General features: G+C 51.6%; 2 protein-coding genes across 7 annotated transcripts in view; both read left to right on the forward strand.

The window, feature by feature from the left end:
- The first annotated feature begins 932 nt into the window (after positions 1-932).
- Des (desmin) lies at positions 933-8016 on the forward strand. The gene is made up of 9 exons (XM_046439866.2): positions 933-1609; positions 2525-2585; positions 2691-2786; positions 2892-3053; positions 3226-3351; positions 3959-4179; positions 5412-5455; positions 6971-7053; positions 7257-8016. Exons 1-9 carry the CDS (start codon positions 1035-1037, stop codon positions 7296-7298), a joined length of 1410 nt encoding a protein of 469 aa, XP_046295822.1. The 5' UTR covers positions 933-1034; the 3' UTR covers positions 7299-8016.
- A 5672-nt stretch (positions 8017-13688) lies between these two features.
- Speg (striated muscle enriched protein kinase) overlaps positions 13689-19568 on the forward strand; it is a 56015-nt gene continuing 50135 nt past the window's right edge. For 4 of the 6 annotated variants that reach the window (XM_046439672.2, XM_058577440.1, XM_046439674.2 and 1 more), the window contains exon 1: positions 13689-14639. In XM_046439672.2, coding sequence (XP_046295628.1) covers positions 14252-14639 — 388 coding nt within the window. In that variant the 5' untranslated portion in view covers positions 13689-14251. The remainder of the gene's footprint in view (positions 14640-19568) is intronic. The other 2 variants (XR_009226273.1, XM_046439683.2) reach the window with 2 other exon arrangements.

The raw sequence follows: 19568 nt of genomic DNA on the forward strand, positions 1-19568 counted from the left end.
TGTTCTCGGGCCCATGCATTCTCCTCTATAAATACCAGCTCTGGTATTTCGGGTTGGCAGCTGCTGCTGCCAGGGAGATGGCTGGGTTGACACACGGCTCCTGACAAAACACAAACCCCTGGTGTGAGTGGGTGTGGGTGGTGTGAGTAGGGGGATGAATCACAGAGGAGGTGAGGGGGACAAGGGGGCAGGAGCCAGGCAAAGTTGGTGCGGAGGTGGGACTACACTGCAATTGGAAATGGAGAGTTCAGCAGACTCTCTGTGGTAATCATCTTGCTGCTTATAAACTCGAGCCCCGCCCCCCAGCAGGGGGGAGGAGGAGGGCCTAGAAGACTCCAGAGGGAAACTGAGGCTCAGAGCTAGAATCCACGTGCCAAAGGACATTCATGGGCCGGCCAGCTCTGGCCAGGATTGTTCTCTGCCGGCCAGGCACTCTCCCACTTTCCTTGCCTGCCTAGAGACCCCTCTGGTTTGGCCAGTGGATTCTTGGTGTTTCCCTGAACCTTTCAAACCTCCAGAGAATCTTTAGAAATAAGGTGATTTGGGACCTTTCTTGGGTACAGGCCTTGTCCATTCAAATGAGCTAAAGTTTCTCCTTGGAGAAAAAAGGGGAGCCTCAAACTACATGGAAGTCTAGCTTGCTCTCCCCCTCGCTACCCCTAGGGCAAGGCAGGCACCTAGAGGTGGCAGGGGGCCCGCCTAGGGTTGCAGGAGAGCTCATCACCCTGGTGAAGCGGTTGGCAGGCCTGTCTGTTTGCAGCGCTTCTCAGCCTCTTCCACGCACCGCTCAGGGGCGCAGGCCTCTTCGGGGGAGCTGGCCTCCCCGCCCCCACGGCCAAGCGGCCGCCCTTTCCTGGCAGGACAGCGGGATCCTGCAGCTGTCAGGGGAGGGGCGGCGGGGGCTGATGTCAGGAGGGCTACAAATAGTGCGGACGGCTAGGGGCTCCGTCTCCCCTCTCCGCAACCACTCTCCAGCCGGCTGTCCGCCCGCTGCCTCCTCCGTACGCCCACCCAGCCTCGCCCGCGCCGTCACCATGAGCCAGGCCTACTCGTCCAGCCAGCGCGTGTCCTCCTACCGCCGCACCTTCGGCGGGGCCCCTGGCTTCTCGCTCGGCTCCCCGCTGGGCTCGCCGGTGTTCCCTCGCGCAGGCTTTGGCACCAAGGGCTCCTCGAGCTCGGTGACATCCCGCGTGTACCAGGTGTCGCGCACGTCGGGCGGGGCCGGGGGCCTGGGGTCGCTGCGGGCCAGCCGGCTGGGGTCGACCCGCGCGCCCTCCTACGGCGCGGGCGAGCTGCTGGATTTCTCGCTGGCCGACGCGGTGAACCAGGAGTTCCTGACCACACGCACCAACGAGAAGGTGGAGCTGCAGGAGCTCAATGACCGCTTCGCCAACTACATCGAGAAGGTGCGCTTCCTGGAGCAGCAGAACGCCGCGCTCGCCGCCGAGGTGAACCGGCTCAAGGGCCGCGAGCCGACGCGAGTCGCCGAGCTTTACGAGGAGGAGCTGCGCGAGCTGCGGCGCCAGGTGGAGGTGCTCACCAACCAGCGTGCCCGCGTCGACGTCGAGCGAGACAACCTGATCGACGACCTGCAGCGTCTCAAGGCCAAGTGAGGGCCCGGCGGCCCCAGGCCCTCTTCCCCCGGGCAGGGCTCCACTGTCAGCACACTCCTTTCCGGGCCAAGGTCCCCTTAACCCCCAGGTCTTTAGCATGTGCTCCCCCTGCACACAGCACATCTTGGGGAGGTAGATCAAGGGGTAGAAATTAGAGCCCACGGAGGCTTGGTGCCCTGTGGGCAGCTGGGAATCGTAAGCTGCTGGGGGGTGGTGGGGCAGAGATGGACTGGGGAAGGGCTGGGGAATGGGGGTGGGGAGGGGAGTTTGGTGGTTGGTAGGAAAGCTGGGCAGGCTGAGAAGTGGGGGAGAGTCAGCAAAAACTCTCAGCTCAACTGTGATGAGGCCCTGGGGAGGGGAGGAGCAGGGAGAGGGGAGCTTGACTCCTGGGCCTCCCAGAGGCTGTGGCATCACAAGGTTAAGCTGAAATAGAGGGGAAAGTGAGCAGGAGGCCCTGGGTCTGGAAAAATTACGGAGCACTAGTTAGTAGGCTCCACCAACATCCAGTATGAAAAGGCTAAGTATATTCATGGGTCTTGCTTCTGATATTCCAAATGAGCAGTCACCCTCCTGCCACCAAAGTCACAAATATTAATCAAGCTGTTACATGGGCCAGGGTTAGACTGAGAACCAGGAACCCAGAGGTGAATAAAATAGATACAGTTTCTCACCCCAGGGAGGTCACAGTCTTCAGGAACATAGACTTCAAGGGTGTGGCTACAGGACAGAGATTTGGCCACTTCCTGTCCCCCCCCCCCACCTCCCATGGACAGGCCTCTGCCACTCCCTTTCTGGGCCTCTTGTTTCTACCCATCAGCCAGGCCTTCTCCCTCTGTCCTGAGTCCACTCCCTGATCTGTCAGTAGTGGCAACTCTATCCCAGTAACGGTCTGTCCTATCTGTCTTGGTCAGGCTGCAGGAAGAGATCCAGCTGAAAGAAGAAGCAGAGAACAATCTGGCTGCCTTCAGAGCGGTAAGCCCTCTTTGGTCACCCAGGAGTCTTCCCACTTCTGTCCCTCCTGAGTGTCCCTTTGCCGGACCTGGGTTATCACTGACCCTTATATTGGATCTCTTCCAGGATGTAGATGCAGCCACTCTAGCCCGCATTGACCTGGAGCGAAGAATTGAATCTCTTAACGAAGAAATTGCGTTCCTTAAGAAAGTACACGAAGAGGTACTCGGGGGTTCTTGGGCAATGGTGAAAGCCGCTGGGAATGGGGGGGTGCCAGGGTCCTCTGGGGGGCCCGCAAGGGGACTGAAGCCCAACCACAACCTGCAGGAGATACGTGAGCTGCAGGCCCAGCTTCAAGAACAGCAGGTCCAGGTGGAGATGGACATGTCCAAGCCAGACCTTACAGCTGCCCTTAGGGACATCCGGGCTCAGTACGAGACCATCGCAGCTAAGAACATCTCTGAAGCTGAAGAGTGGTACAAGTCCAAGGTGGGTGGCCTGGCCCGGGGACTCAGGCACCTCTGTTCCCTCAATCCCAGTTTGGAGGTGCTGCTTGTGGCCACATCCATGAAGGAGGGTGAGCCCAGAGTGCCATGCTTCCTTGTTCACCCTATTTGCATCCTGCTCCTGCTTATCTCAGGGACCCTCTCTCTGCCCTCAGGTGTCCGATCTGACCCAGGCAGCCAATAAGAACAATGATGCACTGCGCCAAGCCAAGCAGGAGATGATGGAATACCGGCACCAGATCCAGTCCTACACCTGCGAGATTGATGCTCTCAAAGGCACCGTGAGTCTCCGCCTACTTTCACAAACCCAGCCCATTTCTACAGCTCACACCTTCACTCTGTGACCTTGGATCTAGTATAGACCCTCTCTGGGCCTCCATCTCAAGTCTACAACAGGGGTAAAACCAGATGGGTGGATTCCCAGTTGGGCACTAAGGATTCAGATGGTTCCTAGGGCATCTCCCTGTGTAGGGGTGGGGGTACCAAACATAGATGCTCCTTTTTATGTTGTTTTTTCTTTGAGTGTCCACAGAAGACTTCGTTTGAGTTCATGTTTTCCTGGCTAAGAAGCCTTTGACAACCCCTGGACACGACTCTCTAGAGTTACCACCCATCCCCAAGGCTATGTCTCTTTCCAGTCTGGCTGATGGGTAGAAACAAGAGGCCCAGAAAGGGAGTGGCAGAGGCCACGCCCAGGCCAAATCTCTGTCCTGTAGCCACACCCTTGAAGTCTATGTTCCTGCAGACTGTGACCTCCCTGGGGTTAGAAACTATTTTATTCACCTCTGGGTTCCTGGTTCTCAGTCCAAGCCTGGCCCATGTAACAGTCCTCCTCCCTGAGCATGCTCTGAGCCTGCTCTTGACCTGAGCTTCCCCTCACCCCTGCAGAATGATTCCCTGATGAGACAGATGCGGGAGCTGGAGGACCGCTTTGCCAGCGAGGCCAGCGGCTACCAGGACAACATCGCACGGCTGGAGGAAGAGATCCGGCACCTCAAAGATGAGATGGCCCGCCATCTGCGCGAGTACCAGGACCTGCTCAATGTGAAGATGGCCCTGGATGTGGAGATTGCCACCTACAGGAAGCTGCTAGAGGGCGAGGAGAGCCGGTGAGGAGCAAGGCAGAGGCTAGGGGAAGGTTGCTGGGGGGGGGGGGGTCCCAGTCCTGCCCCCAGGGGGCTCCAAATCACCTCCATGAGACCTGAAAGCAAATTTATACGCAAGGCCACCTTTCTGCTCATTGCAGAGAATTAATCAAAGCCACCAGGGTAAAAAGTGATGTAATTAACAGCTTTTATAAAAAGAGAAATGTAAGTATTCCCTTATCCACCTTTAGAATTAAGAACCAAGCAGCATAAAATCATATTTTGCAATCAGTAATAAAATATTACTGCCAGTCAAGGGAGAGATGAAGGCAGAACAGGGAATGAGGATGAAAGGGAGGGGGGAGATGGAGACAAATGAGACGGGAAGAGCCAGAAAGCCTTGCATGTGGGTAGGCTAAAAGAAGGACTGAAGAATTGTGTGCACACACGCACACGTGCACATGCTCAAAGGAAAAGACACAGAGGATGTGCTACTGAGCTCACCTCTAGACAATATCCAACTGGAAGGGACATGAGGGAACCTTTAGGGTGATAGAAATGTTCCATATCTGGAGTTAGACTGGTGGTTATGTGGACATAGACATTAATCAACGCTCATCATTGTACACTAAAGATCTGTCCATTTCACTGTATATAAATTTAGCTTTAAGACAGGTCAATTACTTCCAAAAAAGTTACCCACTGATACTCATAAAAATTATATCTGAAATTTAAAAAAAAAAAAGTGGCAGACATGTTTAGATATGGACTTACACATTAAGAGAGGTTTCAGGTTTTGTAGAATAACGTCTACACAGATGACCTTTTAAGGTAGCTAAAGCTGCAGTGACTTTTCCCAGCACCAGGCGTAAATGGTCAGCTCCTGGAACTGGCCTGTCTGGAGGGTGGGCACACACAATGATGTCACAGCTGCTCTTCATACTCTTTCAGTGCCAGGAGCAAGAAGGAAATGCTGGTAAACTGCAGGGTGCAGAGAGGTTGGGTGTCATGCTAGCAGGTCAGGGTTGGAATGCGTGATCTTTCTAGAAGGGACAGTTACTGGGACAGCTAGAGTTGGGCTTTGGCCCCAAGCCCTACTGTAGGGGCAGTGGGAGTGCCGGGATCAGTGGGACTGGGACAGCTGAGGATTGCGTTTAATGAGGGTCAGGGTGAACCTTGATAGGTGGCCACAGGGAGGGACGGGAGGAGAATGAGAGTGTCCTTAACCCTTTGGGACTTGGTCTCTTTCCTTTCAGGATCAACCTCCCTATCCAGACCTTCTCTGCTCTCAACTTCCGAGGTGAGTGTGTGGTAGGAGGTGGAGGTGGGGTCATAGGGGCAGGAGTCCAACTTGGATACTGCCCAAGCCCACCAGGAGGGGAGGATGAAACCCTGGGGCTGGGCTGGGGCTGGGGCTGGGGCCAGGCCAGGGAGAGAAAGAGCCCTGCCAAGGTTAGGTGGGAAAGTTTGGGTAGAAGCAGATGAAGTGCCTGTCTGGGAAAAAGAGAGAGGTTTTTATTGGACCAGGTTGTCTTATATTATATTGACCATGTTCCTTGTACCTTCAGAAGAACTGAGCCTCAGGAAACTGTCTCTGTTCTGAATCCAAACTCTGGAAGTACCAGGGGTATCTCCGGGGACCTAGAAGTAGGAGCATCTCCCCTTCTCTGGCCAGAAGGAACCCACTGCCCATTGTCTGTCTGGCATGTTGCCAAGTACTCTCTGACTATTTGTTGAGAACCTCCAGTTTACTGGAGCAAGATGTTGGATTCATGTTTGAAAAAATGAAGCCAAATCTTAGCAAAGCCAAACAATGAAAAGAAGGAGCTCTTAAGGCATTTTGCCATCCCTAATATCAGTAATATGCAGATCGAATGGCTTTCCAACCCCAGAGAGCAGAAATACACGCTCTAATGATACATTAGGAAAGCAAGTCGGAGTGCTTGGCAGCTTCTCCTTTCCTAGATCAAACCTCTTATATCTTCGATGTTCATTTCCATCAGGAAAAAAATACACGCCCTGCTCCACCCAGTTAGAACGTTCATCACAGGCTAGTTGCTTGCTAAGAAGTCTTAGGAACGTCAGACTCATGATACCAAGGACCCAAATTTGACTCTCTATGAAACTCAGGACCTTTCTTTTTAGTTAGTTGTTTATACAGACAACAAGTGTGATTTTTGCATTTAAAATCATTTAATGCCTTTTCAAATCAATACCTCTGTGGTGATGATAGGAAAAGTCTCATTGTCACCATTTCACAGTGAGGAAATTGAGGTACAGCAGGACAATGATTCGGCATGATGTATCATGACTGAGTCCTGTTCTGACTCACTTTCATTAAAACATCAAACTGCTCATCTTGTCCTAAAGAGGGCTGGGCTCCTGCAGATCTTCCAAAAGGGTACCTCCACACTAAGCTTTGGGGTTCTAATGATCTTGGAAGAAGAGAGTCCCAGGACGCAAACTCTTGTAGGGTTTTCCTGGAGCCCAGGGAGGAGAGGAAGCTAGGAGCAGTTGGGAACATGAATGCTGCACCTGGATCTTGGGGATCCCCCACCCTCCAAAACCAGCACACATGGTGCTACCTGTTGACTCCTAAGCCCATCTCAACCAAGACACTGTCCCCAAGATCCATAGGGTCACCTTCTGGGTATTGGGCTGAAGGACAGGTGCTAGTGTCTAGAAGTAAAAAGCCCATCTTGGGGGGATGGGAGTCTTCCAGGACTTTGGGTGCTGTAGCCAGAGGTAGGTGCCCAGTTTGGTGCAGCCCAGTCCTGGACTTGCTCAAGCTGAGTGTGTGGTGCATCTATTACAGAAACCAGCCCTGAGCAAAGGGGTTCTGAGGTGCACACCAAGAAGACAGTGATGATCAAGACCATCGAGACCCGGGATGGGGAGGTGAGTGGGTTTTCTGGCCCTTCATTCTTGGTGGAGACTGCAGAGTATCTGGGGGACTGTCAGCCAGATGTCTTCTACCAGCTCAGCTGGTCCAGGGCCCTGGCTGGGGACAAAGCAGGTACTGCCACACAGTGGTGGGGCGCATGGGGCTGAGACTCCTCTTGGTCAGCAGTGGGCTGGACTGGGCTTCTCTTTCTTCCCAGGTCGTCAGTGAGGCTACACAGCAGCAGCATGAGGTGCTCTAAAGCCAGAGACCCTCAGATAACATCCTGGCCCCCTCCTCACCGCCTCCTGAAGCCAGCCTCCTTCCATTCTGGGAGCCACACCCAGCCACCTTCCTCCCTCACAGCCCCTGACCCTTCCTCACTGGCCACCCCTCCTGGTTCCCATCCTGTCCAGCCCCAGAGAGCTCTCCAGCGGCCTTTGTGGACCCCATGATGAGTCCTAGCTGTTGGAAGTGGGTGAGGCTGGCCCAGGGCTGAATGGAACCAGCTGGAGTGGTGACCCTACCCTCTCACCTCTGTGACCTCAGGCTCTAGTCTCTGCTTTGGAAAGGGCCCCAGAGCAGGGCATATGGACCCCGAAGTGTCAGGACAGAGCCCCATGGACCCCCACCCTCAGCCTGGGTCAGAGAGAGAAAGTGCAGCCTCATCAGAAAGCCAGGCAGAGACCAGGGCAACTGGCCCCTGAGGAGTGTGAGGGGCCTGAGCCTGGCCATGCCCGCTTCCTTCCTTTCCCTAGCGCAGGTGGCCTTAGAAAGCAGGGGCTGCCAGAGGAAACCCCCGAAGGTGCTGGATGTGGGAGCATGAGATGCAGAAGGAGAGAGGGTGGGTGAGATGCTGGAGAGGAGAGGAGAGGAGAGAGGCCGAGAGGGGCTCAGGTTGGCAGGAGGACACCACCTCCCCACGCCTGCCCCTCCTGCTGCAAGGGCTCTGAACTGAAACAATAAAGAGATAAGCACAAGCTGCCATGTCCCCTGCTGTCCTAACTATCTGGTCTCCTGGGGCAGGGGGTCTAGGGCCCTGTCACACCAACCATTACCCTGAGATGGACCGTGCCACCTTCCTGCCCAGCCAGACTGTCCCCTGGACCTCCCAGCGCTGCTGTATGTGTGCGGCATAGGGAGCTGGGAGCTGGGAGCAGGGAAGCAAACAAAGGGCTTTTGTTGGCGAACCAGAAATATTTCCGGGTAGGTTGCGATTCCTGGACTGGCCCCTTCTGCTCATTATCCTACATGCAGGTGAAGGTGGGAGGCGTGGCTGTCCTCTTGGAAGGAAGCCACAGCTCCCTACACACTGGCTCTGAAGGAGGATGTTCTTGGTCCCTTCTCCAAAGAAGCTTCCAGCCTCTTCATTAACCCTACCCTGTCTAAGACTGTTCTATGACAGGGTCCAATTCAGGAAAAACAACATTGTTCAGAAAAATGCAAAGATCTAACTTAAGAAGGCTAGATACTCTAAAAATGTCAGTTCATCCCACCTTCTATAATTCCAGTGCAATGCAATGTCAATTAAAATGGCAAGGGGACATTTTGGAGAATCAGGGAAGATAGGAGGGGGGAATATAGGAAATAAGGAAAATATAGGACAATAGGAAAAAAGGGAAATCATGGAATAAAACATTTAAAGGTATTATGAGGCTAGGATAATTCAAAAATATTTTAAGAGTTAATACACAAATAGTAATAGAATAAAACAGAGTGTTTAAGTGTTAAGACCCATAAACATATGAGACTCTAATATATGTTAAGGGAGTCAATTAATCAATATAAGGGGAAGGCTTAATTGATCTGTATGAGGTTTGGGGAAAATGAGTAGCAAGAGTATTGGAGGGGGACATGAAGGCTGCCTCTCTGTACTCCTTCCAAATAACATTCCAGGTGAATCAAAGATTTAGGAAACTTGTTGGCTTTAGGTTGCCCCTCCAACTTTCAGGGACTATCTTTAAAGGAAATGGCAAGAGGGTGAGATCAAAAAGATGATAAACTATGATGACAGTCTATGGGTGAAATAAACCCAATGAGGTTTTAGTCTTAAGTTCCCTACTCTGTGGCTCCAAACTGGCTTTTCTAGAAACTTCCAAAACCTTTTCTGGAAACCCTGCTTTTCTCCCCTGCTTTGAGGCAGCCCTCGTTAACAAGTTGCTCCCTCCCTCCTTCTAAGAAGGCCCCTTTGACAGGAGGAGCTCTACTCCAGGTCCCCACCTCTGCCACAGGGGATGTGGTCATTCCTTTGCCCCCTGGGCTTATATGGGGTGAGCCCTGTAGGCCTCAGAAATTCTCCAACTAGCCTACAGAAAAACTCCACAGCTCTCAGGAAACACAGAGCCAGAAATGCCATTTCTAGTGTCTTCACATTGGGCAGAAGAAGAGGGATGGGCAAGGGGCTTCTTATCCTTGAAACTGTGGGGCCCTGGAATCTCAGCCGGCCTCTCTGTGAGGGAAATTCTTGGATGGGACTGGGCCCTGGTGGATAAGGAGGGGAGATATTTGGAGACATTTCTAAAGCTTTGCTCCTTCTTTTTCTGAATGAGTTGTGTGCACCCAACTGTCCCACAAACGATAAAAGGACACATAGGTCAGGGAAGGTTTTGGAGGCAGCCCCCATGCCCCAAAAAACAATTGGGTACAGACTAGTCACTAGGGTGGAGGGAGGGTAGAATCTTAGACTCTCAGGGTCAGATCTTAGAAATCCCCTGGATAACACTCCCAGTACAGAAATCTGCTTCCCAAGCCTCGCCGCTGCCTCCTTGATGGGCAGTGAGCTGGTCCTCTGCCTGCCTGGCCTCAGTGTCAGAAAACTCCCCATTTGCCCTTCCTTCTCTTTACACCTGTCTTCTATAACTGCTACCCACCTGTCCTGGAGGAAGTCAGAGACACCCTCGGACTCCCAGGGGAAGCATTCTCTGTGTAGAATCTTCCAGGCCTGTCCCCCTGGGACCCAGGGAATGGGCAAAAGAAACCAAAGAAGGCTTAGTTCTCACGTGGCTGTGTGCATACAACCAGACACTCTGTGTCCCCTGCCCCTTCCACACACACCCCATCACCTCCATGGCAAACCCTTTCCCTGCACTCTGGGGTGCTCTGGGGTCATCTCAAGACTCTGAATGTGGAAAGAGAAGGGCTTACAGAAGACTGACCAGTTAACTTCCCACTGAATCCAAAGAACCAGACCCAGGCCAGCTCCTATCCCATCTGAGGGGAGGGAAGGAGGATGGTGGAAATGGATAGATTCCTGTTCCAGAAACCGAGGGCCCCGTAGACACTTTCCCTCTGTCCACTATGGCTGTCCTCCCAGCCCTGTCCCTTGAGGCTCTATTCATCCCCCCTCTGACTCACTAAAAGCTCACCCAGGGTACAAGTGGAAGGTATTTGTGACCTCTGATTCAATACCTAAATTGTCAGTAACCCAAGGGTAGGGTTTTAATCCATCTAGTCACTATTCTATACAGAGTACCTAAAGAGTGCTTAGTACATAGTAGGTATTCATTGAATGTTTACATACTTCTTGAATAAATACATACCACTTTTTTTACATTTCTTTTAAGTTAAATATTCACCGAGAAGGACTGATGGTCCCACTTCATTCATTGATTCAATGAACACATATTGAGATTTTCCCACGTTAGTCACTTGGTACACAATTACAATGGAAAGTTAGTGCCTCATAGCCCAGAGAGGTGGGGTGACCTGCCAAGGTCACACAGCAGAGTGTAGCAAAGAAGGACCAGGCCCTGGGCTCCTTGACCTCTGGAGCCTAGATATCTTTCCATGACACCATAGACTTGAGATGGAAAGCCAGGGCTTATTGGCAGCACACACACCCAGCCTGGCGCCAGGCAGCAGGGTACTGTGGGGCCCATGCTGAGGGACAGACAAGTGCCTTGAAGCCAGCTGCTCTGGGTGCCTGGCCTGGCCAGAACCTGACTGCTTCCAGCTGTCTCAGTTTTTGTGGGCTCCTCCAGAAGAGGGCACCAGTTGCACACCAGGGCCTGTGCCCTCCCCACACAGGCCTGCGAATCCTTGGATGCAAGCCAATTCATGCCCCAGCTATGGACACAGGCAGGCAGGAGACAAGTCATGTTCCGGGCTCTGTACCAGGCCCTTTTAAATAGTTAATATTCATTTTAATATTTAATATAATATTTGAATACCATCACAACCATGTAGGATCATGTAATTCTCTGCTCAAAACACTGAGATGACTTCTCATTTCTCTAAGAATAAAAATGCCATGGCCTGCAAGATGCTAGGCCATCTGGTACCTGCCAGGTGTCTGATCCAGTTTCCTCCACTTTGCCCTCACTCTCTCTAGCCTTGCTGACCTGCTGGCTCTTCTGAGAGCCTAGATATCTTATCCTCACCTAGCCTGAAGCCATCTTTCCCCATGTCTGCATCATTTGCTTGCTTCCCCCTTCAAGATTAGCTCCAATGTTCCAACTCCACCCACCTTATTTGAAAGAACAAGCCCACCTCATATTCCCACCCCCACTCAAAGTACTTAACTCCCAAAATACTTATCTCCTTCTCATGATCTTCACAATTTCTTTATGTCTGTTGAATGTCTTTTCTGGACTATAAGCAACCTGGGGGAAAGGAATCCTTATCTGATTTGTTCACTGCTATAGTCACAGCTCCTGGAAGAGTGCCATGCACACAGTAGGAACTCAAAAATATTTGTTGAATAAATAAACAAATTCTGAGTTGTGCCACTCTCATTTTGCGTATGAGGAAACTTGAGGCTTAGAGATGCTCAAGATCATCTGGTCTCCTTATTCAACTAACTGACCAACCAGACAAGATTCACAGGTTACCCACAGCATTCCACACGATTGTTTGAGGCATGGGGTTAGGAACTTCAGGTTTAATTAGTTTTTTAAAACAGTCTCTATTCCTTTGTTCTCGATATTCTGTTTGCAATGTTTTCTCCCACATTTTTACCTTTTTAGAATTCAATTTACATTGTAAAATTCAATTCATCATCAGTGGTTGCCTGGGGATGGTGGAGGGGGTGTGGTTGACTACAAAGAGGATTCACAAGCAATATTTAGGGTGGGGGAACTGCTCTGTATGGTCCTGGGGTGGTGCAAGTATGACTCCATGCATTTGTCAAAACCCAACACAAAGAGTAATCTTTAATATATGCAAACTACAAGAAAAGAATATTCCTCAAGGCTCTTAATCTCTATGGATATAATTCAGTATTTAAATTGTTTCTGCTGCACTGTGCTGTGTGGTTTTGACTTCAGCATCCTAGCATGAAGGAGGGGATGAAAAGGTAAGGGCTAGAGTGCCTCTCCCATCCTCCAAATGACTTGTGGATTCTTTCAGTCCCTCTCTGACTTCAACCCACAGGCCTTAAGGTCAGGCCTGGGTCTCTCATTGACTGTTTTCTTAACCTTTGATTTTGAGAAATTATTGATTCACATGTGATTGTCAAAAATAATATAGTGAGATCCTGTGTACCCTTTACCAGTTTTGCTTAGCAGGAAGGTAACGTTGGTATAGTCCATCCACCTTCTTCAGGTTTACCAGTTTTACATACACTCTTAGGGTATGTGTATGTATGTATACATGTGCACATGAATATTTAGTTCAATGCAATTTTATCACATCTGTAGATTCATGTGACTGTCACCACAGTTAAGTTACAGAACGGGTCTAGCACAAAAATCTCCTTTGGATTTTTATTTTATGTATTTCTCTGCAGTGCTGGGGGTTGAATCCAGGGCCTGTGAATGCTACGTGAGCACTCTGCTACTGAGTTATACCCCCAAACCTCCTCAGAACTTTCTATTTATTTATTTATTTTGGGGTGTCACAGATTGAAACTAGAGGTGCTCTACTTTATTATTATTATTATTATTATTTTTTTTTGATACAGGGCTTGCTAAGTTGCTGAGACTAGACTGGAACTTTAATTCTCCTGCATCAGTCTCCCAAGTCACTGGGATTACAGGATTTTGTCAGGCTCCTATGGAATTTTAAAAAGTCTTATCTTGATGTTTCTCAGAGTACAACCCTTAGACACATCAAAGTCAGCTGGGCCTTGTGTTAGATGGGCAGATTCCTGGGCCCTCCCAGCCTCTCCACTGAACCAGGTCTCTTGGGATGCAGCCTTTCAGTAGGCACCATCCTTGGAGGATCATTGCTCTGGTTAGCCACCCTCCCTGATCCACCCTCCACACTGTGGCTGCCAAAGGCATTCTCCTAAAACACAAGTCTGACCACCTCACTCCCTGTGGTAGAACCCTATGGTTGCACCCCTGCTCTCAGATAGAGACCTTAGCAACCAAAGCCTTGTCTGGCAAGCCCCAGATCCCTTACTTTCACTGCCAACCCACCATGGGCAATCCCTCCAAACCTTTCTGATTCAGAACTCATTCTCTTCTTTCATCGTGCTCATTTTGCTCATGCTGTCCCTCTGCCTGCAATGTCCTTCCCACTCTTTTCTGCCTGTTGCAACCCTATCCAACTAACTACTATTAGTACAGATGAGGACTTGGAGGTTGAGAGAGGTTTGGTGTCATCCAGTGGGAGAGGGCAGGACGGCTGAGAGACCCAATCCACCCAACTGCCAGGCTCCTGGTCTTACTGTTGGCCAGATGTAATGGAGGTGCTGGGTGGCCACTGGTGCTGTGCAGTCTGCTCCCTCCACTTGAGAGGTGGAGGTGGCCTCTCCAGCCTTCTCTCCCAGCTCACGAAGACCATCTTCCTTTCCTCCAGCCACCAGCTGTGTGAGGCTGGGGCTTGGGACCTGAGAGGAGGGAGGAAGGGAAATGGGACTGAGCCCAGGGGTAACTTGATTCCCCTGCGTGGGGCTGAGGTGGTTGGGGGACAGGCACCCCATGAAAGAGGGGGCCTGGAACCAATCCCCAGGGATTCATTTGAGCCCGGGCTGGAAGACTGGCTGTGGGGGCTCCTGGAGGGAGAGAAGGAGCCGGTGGAGTCCAAGTCCCCTCCTTTGCTGCCCCCTCCCTCCAGAGTTCCCTCGCAACGCAACCCGAGCCGGGGGGCCTAAAAATAGCCCCCGAGGCGCAACCGCGGCCGCCCTGGTGACCTTCTGGGTAGCACAGGCCGAAGGCGGGCGGGCAGCAGGAAGGCAGGCCGCCGGCCCCCCAGGACTCCCAAGTCACCATCCTCCCGGGTGTCCCGTGGCCGCCTAGATCCAGCGTCCCCCAAGCCCAGCTCGCAGAGGCCATGCAGAAAGCCCGGGGCACGCGAGGCGAGGACGTGGGCACGAGGGCACCCCCCAGCCCAGGGGTGCCCCCGAAGAGGGCCAAAGTGGGGGCCGGCGGAGGGGCCCCGGCGGCCGGGGCCGGGGCTCCCGTCTTCCTGCGACCCCTGAAGAACGCGGCGGTGTGTGCGGGCGGCGACGTGCGGCTGCGGGTGGTGGTGAGCGGGACGCCCCAGCCCAGCCTCAGCTGGTTCCGGGATGGGCAGCTCCTGCCCGCGCCGGTCCCCGAGCCCAGCTGCCTGTGGCTGCGGAGCTGCGGGGCGCAGGACGCCGGCGTGTACAGCTGTAGGGCCCAGAACGAGCGGGGCCGGGCCTCCTGCGAGGCTGTGCTCACTGTGCTGGAGGTCGGAGGTAATGGGGAGGTGGGGCCATCTCTGGCGGGCTGGGGGGAGCTGGAGTAGAGAAGGGTTGCCCAGGCCACGTGGGCCAGGTAGCGGCTCCTCCGCCTTCTTCCCAGGTGCCCAGGCTTCTCAGCTGTGCAGGCCCCAAGTGCAGATCCAGAGGGAAATGCAGGGAAAGGGTGTCAAGGTGCAGAGGCTCCCCCACCGAAAGGTCAGAGGTCAAGGGTCAGCAGTTGGTGAGCCCAGCTTGAGACCACACGGGCCTTTTGGGAAATTCTGTAGTGGAAGCCCTCCCAGCTCTCCTGTAGAGAAAGAAGCCTCCCTGGAGAAATCCTCTTCTTTAGCTCCAGGAACAGACTTGAGAACCAGGCCATGAATCCTTTGCAGGTGTGTGCCTGTCTGAAGGAGGGGCCAGTTCCCCGGGTCCAGGCTGCACTGTGGAGGGGGTGGGCCACTGCTGTGGCAGGGCTGGTGTGATCAGCACCAGGCAGGGTGGAAGGGTCTGGGACATCAGGAGGTGGAGCCAGGGTGGATTGACAATCACATGCATGCATGTGTGTAATACTTGTGCAGGCTGTGGAGCCCTGGATCTGTGTGGTGATACAAACAGATGTGGGAAAGGGGCGGCGAGAGGTGGTGTGGAAAACCTGTGGTCCACGTCCACTAAGGTTCCAGAGTGAATTTGGGGAGGCATGGAATGGAGATGTTCTGGGCAGACCCTTGTAGAGGTACAGTTCCAGGCTGGTGGTCTGAGGCAGAAGGGAAGGACATTGCTGGTGGTTCTGATGGGCCTGGTGGGCATTCTCCTTGGGTCACTATTTGGGCTTCCGTTTTTATTTTCTCATTTCCTGAGTTAGCTGAATGGTTCTTCTCTTGGTCAAAGACAGAGCCTTGGATAGAAAACAGAATTTTGAGGAAGTAGAATTTGGGGGAGATGGCAAACAACTGGAAGGAGGTGTCACTGTTCCAGGAATTTGTAAGAGGACATCTCAATCCAGTTGGGTGGTCTCCTGTAGGGGCCAATCCTAGGAACCTGGGGAGGAGACCCCAGGATGAAGGGAAGACCTCGGCAGCTAGAGGAAAAAGGAGACTAGGAAACAGAGCTCTCAGCATCTCCTCTCCCAGCCTTACCCTGATCACTTCCCAGGGTCTCCAACTACTGGTTCCTCATGGTCTCTGTGGCCAGACCTGAGTAAGAGAAGGCTAAGGCTAACTTCTCCTGATTGGCATAGCCACTCATCAGGTACAGGCTTCTCCAGCCTGGGGTGATGGAGTGGAGTGCATTCTGAGCTGGGGAAGGACTGGACTTACTTAGCTCTGGTCCCTTGAGGAGTAAAGGGTGCTGAAACAACATAAATCAAAGGGTAAGGTATGTACCTTAATGAGAACAGGTGTAGGAAGGGAGAGATATTAGGTAAGATGAAGGAAGGACAGAGAAAGAGCCGTGGTCATAATGTTTGTTTAATGTTGGACAGGTCCACAGAGAACTGCTGCTCCAAACGCTTCCTTTTACAGGTGAGGACATTGTGGACCAGAGGGGAGGGAGATCTACCTAAAACATGCAGCTAGGTATGGCCATCCCATCCCAGGCTCTTAGTTTTGGCTCTGGGGGCTCTTTACTAAGAAGTTCTGAAAAGTGAGAGAGAGGGAGAGAAAGACTGAGTGATCCATGCAGTATTTGGGGAGTGTCTGATACGGTACAGGCCTGGCATTTCTTAAGATGGGAGCCTCCTAGTCTGCCTGGTCCCTCCAAATGCTTTATTATCAGGGTGGCATGGTGGGCAGAGTTCAGCTCTGGCTGGGTTTAACTAGACAGAGGCTGGGGACAGTCTCCAGTCTGGGCTGCTCTGATGAATCGCAGGTTTGAAAGTTGTGGGTGAGGAAAAGGCCCCTGGTGCTGTGGGGCTGGATTTGGGGCCTTTGACATTCATGTTAGAATCAGAAGAGGCTGCAGCATGTCACATATGAGAGCATGTCCAGATTGTACAGACAGAAGACAGCACAACAAACGGAAGCCTCATTCTTTCCCAATGGAAAGAACCAGATGATTAACAATTATACCCTTCCCCCCATGATTTGGGGGAGAGAGGCTTGGCTTTGGTGATGTTGGGAGATTCACTGAATGAGTCTGGCTTCCATTTCCTTCTATTGCCCACCCTTCCACCAGTCCCTTCCCAGTGACAGCTCTTGAACAGAGGCAGCTGCACAAGTAGCTCAGCTCTGCTGAGACTTACTCATGGAAAACTTTCTTGGTTGGAATCAACAGCAGGATTCAGGGTACTCGAGGAAGCCAAGCAAGGACCTGGCTGCAAAGAGAAGTAGGCAGTTTCCTGGCTGAGATTGTTCTTTGGCCCAGCGAGACAGGGTGATGCTAAGAGTCCTGGCAAGGCTCAGGATGGATGGGTATTGGCCAGGCCCTGGGAGGTTGGGTCCTTGAGGTGATGAGTGGGCTGCAGGCTGGGGAGTTTGGAGGGTGTGAGAAACTGGGATGGTAGTGATAGGATTTGGGGATATAGAAATGAGGAAAAAATGGGAGGTGAAGATAGTAGAAATGCAGGATGTTTATAAAGTCCTTAACTGTGTAAGGCACTCTATCCCATTTAATTATTTAATCTTCCAAACCCCAGATTACTATTATGACAGTTAACTAGGGTTCTAGGAGAAAATTTACCAAAGGTCATGTCACATGGCTGGTAAGGGGGTAGGTTTGGGTTTGAGTCTGTAGGTCTGGGTCCTCACTGCCCGTTCACAGAAAGAGATGGGTGGGAAGGCTTCAACAAGATGACCATCTTTCTGCTGTCAACATGGCAATCTACCTTCTGATCTAGTCTCCAGCCGAGGCAGGCATTCTTTTCTTTCAAAACACCAGGTTTCCACCTGTACAAGCTGAGGAGCCATATGTAGATTAAGTGATGGGAACAAGTGCTACCCTCAAAGATTGGGGAATGTGTGGCTGCAGGGGAAGCCTCTTTGTAAGGGGGTAAGAGGGAGAGGGCATGGTTGAGAGGAGGGGCAAGTGAAGGATGCTTGCCCATGTGTTAGCTGGAGTTTTGCACAGGGTCTGAGGGACTTTGGTGTCAATCATAAGGTCAACAGATGGTAATGAACCATTCTGGGGACGGAAGGTATGAAGGGCAAAGTTAGAGATAGGAAGAGAGAGTCAGTTTAAGCAAAGGAAAGATAGGGAGTGCACCAGAACCCATGTTAAGAAATATTCTGCAATTTCATCTTCTTTTATTTTCTGGAATTTGAAGTGAATAGATGAAAACCCAGGAGGAAACTAGTATGGAGCTGGGAATGGGTATGGAGTGTTGCTATCCATTCATGCCAAATGCCAATCAGAGAGAGGAGGAGGAGGGGCCAGAGTGTGAGCAGAAGGATGGCATGGGAGGGAAGCAAGAGAAGAGCAGAGAGAAGTGAGTCAAAGCCCTTGCAGGAGACACTGTGCTGATCAGAGCAGATCCTTCCAAGAAGCTCTGGGTAGAATCAGGAGGGTGGTCACTTCTCCAACTGTTTCTTAGAAAAGGATCTGGGTCAAGACAGAAAAGTGGGGACAACTGGATGAAGAAAGCTATTCTAGAAGATCCATTATCCCCCTCCCTAGCACTCCTTATCCCACCCCACCTCTGTAGCTCTACCACCATTTATTCCCATATTTATTGAGTGCCTCTTATATGCCAATTACTACTTGGAATACATGAGTGAAGAGGAAAAAACTAACATTCATGTCCTCCTAGAGGTTACTTTCTAGAGAAGAGAGACAGACAATATACAACAAATGTAGTAAATAAGTAAATTATACAGTGTGTCAGAAATACAGAGCAGGGTAGTTAGTGAGGGAGGGGAAAGAGGGAGAAACTGAATGGAGGCAGAAAAGAGAGGCAAAGGGGAGGAGAGTGGGTGCCTGCAGTTCAGAGGAGTGTCTTCTTGAGAGATCAGGTATGGCACAAGGACTTGGATTTTCTCTAGCTAAGGGGAAATGCTGGCAACATGGAAATGGGAAACCTGAGTTTGGGGAAGTAGCAGGAGAGCACAGCTGCCAGCCCAGGAGCAAAGGAAAATGGGGCAATCTGGGGCAAACGGCAGAGGCCCACTCTGAGAGCATGTCCCAGACCAGCACTTCAGCAACACAGGTCCAGGGCAGGAGCACAGAATCTCCCCGCCCCTCCTAGGCCCAGCTGTCCCGTCACTCACGCCCGCTGCCCATTGGTTATTTTTGCTATGGAATGTGCCAGCCCCTCGAATTCTCCTGGGGAGCAGAGGCTCAAGTTACCCCCTCTCCCATCTCAGCTACCCCATCTGTGAGTGGGACATCTGGGGGTGTCCAGGGTCCTTTGGCTGGAAACAGTATGGACAGACACACATGCTCTCTCAATGCACATCCCTGTGTATGGATCTGTACTTGACACACTTGCCACTGACAGTCTGGGACACAAGAACACCTGTATGTATCTGGAAGGTATAGGTGTGACCTTAAACTTAAAAAAAAAATAGGGTGCAAACTCAAATAACTTCAGGGGCCAAACAGAAACTGAAATGTGGGCGGTGCTATTGTCAGCCGCTGACTTTGAGATGCTTGTGCCACCCCAAATATTGTGCAGGTTGAACAAAACTCATTAGTCTGAATTTATTTTAGTACCAGGCTTTAAAGCAATAAGTTTAGAAGACACACTGACCAATCAGCTTGTGATGCTTTATGGCATAATGGTCAATCATCCAGTCATAGAATCCTGGCTCCCTCTATCCTGGCTGTGTGAGCTTGGGCAAATGTCTCCATGTCTCAATCTCATTCCCTGTTGTGAAGACTAGATGAGTTTTTTTCATACAAAGTGCTTAGCACAATGTCTAGTACAGACCAAGAATGCAATATTTGTTAACAATTACATAGTACTGTAGTCACTAAATCCTAAGAAACCAGAATTGGCACCATTTAACATGG

The sequence above is a fragment of the Marmota monax genome, unplaced genomic scaffold (assembly GCF_021218885.2).
Source record: "Marmota monax isolate L192 unplaced genomic scaffold, Marmota_monax_Labrador192_F-V1.1 WCK01_AAM20220418_F8-fsc00041, whole genome shotgun sequence".
NCBI classification, from domain to species: domain Eukaryota; kingdom Metazoa; phylum Chordata; class Mammalia; order Rodentia; family Sciuridae; genus Marmota; species Marmota monax.